At 38.6% G+C, this 6,598-nt stretch overlaps 2 protein-coding genes across 5 annotated transcripts in view; one reads left to right on the plus strand and one right to left on the minus strand.

The window, feature by feature from the left end:
- LOC103385996 (RNA-binding motif, single-stranded-interacting protein 2-like) overlaps positions 1–4,128 on the plus strand; it is a 31,308-nt gene extending 27,180 nt beyond the window's left edge. For 2 of the 3 annotated variants that reach the window (XM_017036339.2, XM_008320061.3), the window contains exon 14: positions 47–4,128. The gene's annotated coding sequence lies outside the window, so the exon portion shown is untranslated. The remainder of the gene's footprint in view (positions 1–46) is intronic. The other variant, XM_017036338.2, reaches the window with a different exon arrangement.
- A 2,162-nt stretch (positions 4,129–6,290) lies between these two features.
- Positions 6,291–6,598, minus strand: part of faim2b (Fas apoptotic inhibitory molecule 2b) — a 4,988-nt gene continuing 4,680 nt past the window's right edge. For both annotated transcript variants that reach the window (XM_008320065.3, XM_008320066.3), the window contains exon 12: positions 6,291–6,593. In XM_008320065.3, the coding sequence (XP_008318287.1) occupies positions 6,444–6,593 (150 nt within the window). In that variant the 3' untranslated portion in view covers positions 6,291–6,443. The remainder of the gene's footprint in view (positions 6,594–6,598) is intronic.

The raw sequence follows: 6,598 nt of genomic DNA on the forward strand, positions 1-6,598 counted from the left end.
TTTACTCAACTTTATTACTGTCGGTGTGTGTTGTTGTGTTGTGCAGCAGAGTGGGGCCAAGGGCTTGTACTGAATCCAGGTAGTGGATTCATCTGGAAGAGATCTGAGCTCCAGACCATCATCAAACACCTGGACTTGAACACGGATTACAAAAGGAATGTGTGTGTGTGTGTGTGTGTGTGTGTGTGTGTGTGGTCAGGCACATCTGTGCATTTGTGTGTGAATGTTTTTTTTTTGTTTTTTTTTTAAACACAACACTTACTTCATTAGAACTTCATGCTCACATAATCAAGAGTTCTTGATCTACCAAAGGTGGGAATCTTCTCCTTCTCCTCCTTCTTCTTCCTCTCCTCCTCCTCCTCCTCCCTCTTCTTCTTCTTCTTCTTCAGAGAAGCTCTGATCTATTTTGTTAACTGAAAAAGGATCAAATCAAGACGTTTAGGAAAACAAAACTTTAGAGAAGAGAAGAAGAGACACAGAGCATTATTTTTGTGCACGAAATATAGGGGGAAAAAAATCGTATTTTTAACAAAAACATTCTGGACGTTTCAGAGTGATTCACGGAAGAGATAAAACATGTAAAATGTCTTTTAGTTTTTTTGTTTTTTTTTGTAAAATATGCAAACTTTAATTTTTTATTTTCTGGTGTCTGTTGTTTGACATTCAATTTGCAGCAAAAGGGTGGTGCGGGGCAACAATTTGTACAATTTTAAAGAAAATTACCAACCTTTTTTTGCTGGTCTGTTGTGTTGTCAACCCTGAGAGGAGAAACCGTTTAAAGCTACTTCTACCTGAAACTGCTGCAGAGATTCGTCCTCACAGACACACGAGAACCCGAACCGTGACTGTGCAGAGTTGAGTCCAGTGAGTTTTCTTAAAATAAAAATGTAAACCATTCTCTTTATCAGTGAACAAAAAGACAATCAATCGATTCTATTTATATTTGAATGATAGTTGTGTTTTTATAGTGTTTAGATCATGACAACATTTATGGAAATGTTATTTAATACTGTAGCCTGTAGAGAAGATCATCTCCGGTCCAAACCATCACCACCACCACGATGAGCTCTGACTACACCAGAAATTCTAATGTGCTTTTTTTTTTTTTTTTTTTCAAAAAGGGTTGATGACGTTGATGAGTTTAGCTCCATTTTTCGAAGCGACTCGCGTTCACAGCCTGCTCTGTTTTAACATGACTCCATCCAACATCCGTGGGAAGTGGTTTTAAGCGGTTTTATTGTGGCAAACCTTCAGGTATCATTCGAGTCATCCTGCGTCTGAGGGATGAACGTGCTTCACATCTGAGCAGTCGGAAAACACGACGTGTACAAAGAACTGGGCAGTTACACAGTCGAGATGTAGTTTAGTCAAAAGCAATAAGGGGAAATCAGACGGAGGACTAAAAGAAAAAAAAAAGAGAGTTTTTTTTTTTTTTTTAGTCTTTTCAATGCTGCTGTTGTCACCTGAGTTTGATTCTGTCTGTCTGTGATTTTGTTTTTGTTTGTTTTAGTTTCTAGAAAGTAAAATGTCTTCTGTTTTTTTTTCTTGTCTGTCACTTGAAAGAAACACTTTTTTGCCTTATTTTTGATGACTTTGTCTTTGAAGTATATACGATTTTAACTCTGTAGATTTTAGCTTTTTTTTTTTTTCTAGCGTGTAGATGTTAGAGTCTCCTAAAGCTGTTGTTCCACACACACACATCAGGGTTTTTTTTTTCCATTTAGCTTCACAAACAAATCGTCATCTTCCTCTTCAGCGTATCACTTGTCCTAATAGTTGGTCAGGTCAAACTTTTGACCCTGTTTACACAGGAAGTTGGTACTCTTCAGAAAAATGTCAAAACAACTACATTTGAGTTTAAGAAGAAACAGTTTTGTGTCACAAGATCGGGTTTTAAAAGAGCATCTAAGGTTTTTTGACAAAAGCGTAACCAATTGTTAGATTTCTTAGTTTATTTTTCACTGCGTTTTCTGAAGGAGTACCAACTTGTTCGAACGTTGGGTTAGTGTGAGCGTATTTAGTGCTGTTTATCAAACCAATATAAGAAATGGACGAAGCCATCGATGGTGTCAATTTGTAGCATCGATGTTAAACAATGAAAACCATCAGGATGTTTTTTGTTGTCAGGTGTCCGCCGGTGACACCTGCAGCTGGGATCAAACCAACATGGCACCACGACGGCCGGTGCTGAGAAGATAAACGTCTCATGGCAATGTTGACAGATGTTGCTGACAACTTTGTTTTAGTTCCTTCGTTTATGCCCCACCAGGGGGCTACGGTGGTGCAGTTGTAGGAATTCTCTGTAGTTCAGAGATTTTCTACTGGTTTCTGTCTTGTGGAAGTCTGATTTATTTCTTCCATTATTCTAAAACAAATTTGGCTTTTTGTCCACATGCGGTTGTCCATAATGTTGTGGCGTTGACACTGTCTGCCTGTAGTTGTTGCTGGTCTTCAATAGTCCTTTAACTCCCCATCACTCTCCCCATCAAGCCCAGTGTTTTAGCTCCCTCTGCAGCTGCCCCCCCCCCCCTTTTATTATTCCTGGGGCATCACTATTGTCCTCCGATGGCTCCGTCCATGTCTTGCGTTGGTCTGTGGTGCTGATCTTAGAGTCGTTCTGATGCTGCGTCAGTGTTGTGGCTCCAGAAGACTTCATCCACATGAGCCCAGGTGTGTTTCAGTCATTTATGTCGAGTGAAGCTGAAGTCACTTCGTACAGTTGAAAATAGAAAACCGTAGATTTTAGAAAGGATGATAAAAAAAAACAATTGTTCGCTCATAATCAGTGGAAGTGCCATTACTGATGAGCCGTGCAGCCTTTGGTGAGACGTTGGCTCTAAATGAATTTGCGAGCGATTCGAAACTCAAAAAAACAACAAACCCTATTATTAGCTCAGCCTTAATGTTCTTACTCTCTGATGAAACTGCCTGATCTCTTGTAGAATTGACGACGAGTTGTAAATATGTGTGGCAGAAAAGGCAACAGGCTTGTTTGAAGGCCACAGAGCTGGCGGTCACGGAGGTCATGACAGCTGTAGGGTAACGTAGAACTTTTACCCCTCACTCTTGAGTCATTCATGTCTGAATCCACTGTGAAACACAGTTTTTTGAAACATGCAGTTTAATTCTGCTTCTGACCCTGATTTGTTTTTTTGTTTTTGTACAGTTTTTATCCACATTGTTGTTGTTGTTGTTGTTGTTGTTGTTTTGCCGTGTGTTTCTTTTTTCCTCTGTTCATCTGTGCAACCAAAGAAGTTGTTGGTTGCCTCTCATGAAGCTCTAAGTCACAGATAAACTAACGTTCTCTCAAAACACAGTCGGAGCAGCCTATCTGGATAGAACGACACTTTTGGTTGCGGCTAATTCAGAAAGAGAAGGATTTCACACACACACACACACACATGCTGGTGTTTGGTATTTGGAGGTGTGTTTTTTTTAATACCAAGAAAGTCTGTGTGTTTGTCTTTATGGTAGATGTGGACCTGGAGACGTCCGCTGCAAAAGCTGTGGAGCTGCAGTGGGCTGTTCACTGGCTTTGTGACTGGAGACAGTGCTTTACAGATGCAGTTCATTCCATTAACTGTAGAGGGAACCACCTGCTGCTTTATTAGATTAACAACAGTCAAACAACACAACCAACAAGTGGCAACAAGTTGAACTCTGAGACGGGGTTATTTTCTGTCTCCGTGGCACCTGTGACGTGTGGCAGCATGTCCACACTACGTCGTAGCGATGCTCCTCAGATTGTTGTATAGAATTCAAGGAGCCGTCATGTGTTCGTCAGCACTGGACTGCCAAAGATCACACGATTGAGCTGCTCGGCCAGCAGTTGAACAAAAACTGCGTTTATCTCTACATTTACCTCTGAAAAACCTGCTCAAAATATGAGTTCAAGTGCAATGCAACTTAAGACACTCCCTATTATGATGCAGTGAACTCTGTAATGGCCTAAGAGCTATAGTAAAAGCCCATTTTGTTTGGGTGCTCATATATCTTTTTTTTACTAAGACAACGTAGGAATATCTAATTAGAGAGATTTTTATGTTACATTGCTCTTGTAGCAATATTTTGTGCATTTTAAAAGCAAAAAAAACCTCAGTCAACCAAAATTTGCGCAGTTAGCCATTGTTCACGTGCTGAGCTACGTTAACAATCAGGACTGTGTTGGATCACGTGTCCTGACATTTATTCATTCATTCAGAACTCACTGACCAACGTTAAAAAGAAAAGGAATTTCAAACTGCAGTAAATGCTGTCATCGTCCTGTCACAGATGGTAGAGTATTTTTTATACTGTTTGTCTGTCTGTCCAAAAATAGAGAATAAATCTTAAAATCATCATCATCATCATCAGGTGACACACAAAGTACTGCGAAGGGCCTCCGTGGTAGTTCCTCTACAGTTATGGTATTCTTACACACACACACACACACACACACAGAGGTTTCCATAGCTATGTAAAAATTAGTGATTTTTTTTGGCAAGTACTCGTGGCTTAGACTCATTTTGGTTTGATACTAAGAACATCTTCTGTTCGGGTGACAGAGTTCAGACCAGAGAGCTGACTTTGTAAATATTCTTTTTTTTTTTCTCTGCCCTTTTGACTTATTTTTGTTGGTTGTTTTTTTTTTTTTGTGCTTCCCCATTTTTTTTTTTTTTAGAAAACACAGTGACTTGCAAGATTCAGGGCACCATGAAGGAAAATGTGATGGATATTGTTTATTTGTTCAGATAAAAAAATGATATTCCATGTATTAGCCATCACATGTAACACAAACACGGGATTTTTGGAACTATGAAATGACCCCTCGTTACAGCAGTGTTTATTTATTTTTCATTTTATTTATTTTCGTTTTTTTTTTTTTTTCTCTCTCAAGAGAACACAGTGACCTTGCAAGATTCAGTGCACCATGAAGGAAAATGTCATGGATATTGTTTATTTGTTCAGATAAAAAAATGATATTCCATGTATTAGCCATCACATGTAACACAAACACGGGATTTTTGGAACTATGAAATGACCCCTCGTTACAGCAGTGTTTATTTATTTTTCATTTTATTTATTTTCGTTTTTTTTTTTTTAAGCTTGTCCACATAGGTAGAATTATAACTAATGATGCTCCCAATGGAGTTTGCGTTATGAAAAAAAAAGTTTCATTTAGTTTTAGGGAAAATTATTGATCAGTGGTGTACTGTAGTACACAATATTAGATTTAAAAAAAACTTGCACTTATTACATTTTGGTCCACATCTTTTTTTGTTCCATCCTTATGTAAAGGTGGGAGTTTGTTTCATAGCTTCAAAACATTTTGCTGCTAAAACAGGATTTATGAGCGTTTACGAGGCGAGACGATCGTCAGTCAGCATCGTCACAGCGTTCCAGTTTAGTCAGTGCTAGTGGCCTTAGTTTTCCTTTGTAACATTGTCAGTTGAATGTTAATTCCAGCAGGATAAAAACACTGTATGAAACAGAGTTGTGTGCCGTTGTGATGATGCCACGGTGCCGCCTCGCCTCCTGCTCGTGAACGGTTTCCTTATTTATACAACAACTCATTTTGTACAGTTTTGGTAGAGGAAAGAGGTTTTTTGATATTTGGTTATTTTTGCAAAGCCACTTGGCTACTTTTTGTCTTCCTGTGCCAGAGTTGCTCAATTTTTCTGTAACTTGTGTTTTTTAATTGTTTGAGATAAGATTTTCATTTTCTCTTGTTTTGTTTTTTTTTTTCTCTTTTGAATTTTGAAATGTCTGTTTTTTCTCTTTTTTAATAAAAGTCTTGTTTTGATGAAGTGTGTTCTACAGGGTGGGTTTCTTTTATTCTTCTTAAGCAAGCTCCAAACTCCATTGTCAGTCTTTATTGTTGACAGATCCAAGTACATTAGAAAAAAAAAATCCACTACGTACAAACCTTCATAATGTCGTCAGACTGAAGACAGTTTTTGTTTAGTTTTCCTCCAATTTTTAAGTTAGAAAAAATATAACTTGGGTCCAGGCCTTGTGACATACCCACATTCATGTATAGGTTGCTGTGAATTCTGTGAATTAACACTTGTAAATCTAATCAACATGACGTTTAAAATCATATTGGTTTATATAAAAAAACAGGGTTTCTTCACTGGTGGCTCACTGATGGGTTAATAAGACCAGTGATGATGTGTAGACGGATGTCAGCTGCTTAACTCTGTTACTGTAAGTGACTTCATCCACTTATGGGACTAATGAGTGTTTAAAAACAGCACACTGTCTGAGAGTGAGTACAACTGCCGGAGATAGTACTACAGTATTACTAGTGACTGCCGGAGATAGTACTACAGTATTACTGCAGTAATACATGGGAGGTTACAGACAAAAACCTGCCTCTAAAAAAAGTGCACAGTGTTTTAGTAGCAAAGGTTCAGTTAAAATAACGGTGTCATCAGAAATAAATGTGCTCCTTATGTTTGACCTCACTCTCGTCCTTGTCCAGTGATCTGCAGCAGGAAGCTGAACAGGTAGATAATGTCCAGGTAGAGGCTGAGGGTGGCAAAAATATATTCCTCTGGACTTATGGCGTAGCGTTTGTTCCCCATTAGCATCTGAGTGTCAAAGGCGAGGAACTGCA

This window comes from Cynoglossus semilaevis, chromosome 11 (genome assembly GCF_000523025.1).
Source record: "Cynoglossus semilaevis isolate Cse_v1.0 chromosome 11, Cse_v1.0, whole genome shotgun sequence".
Classification (NCBI taxonomy): Eukaryota; Metazoa; Chordata; class Actinopteri; order Pleuronectiformes; family Cynoglossidae; genus Cynoglossus; species Cynoglossus semilaevis.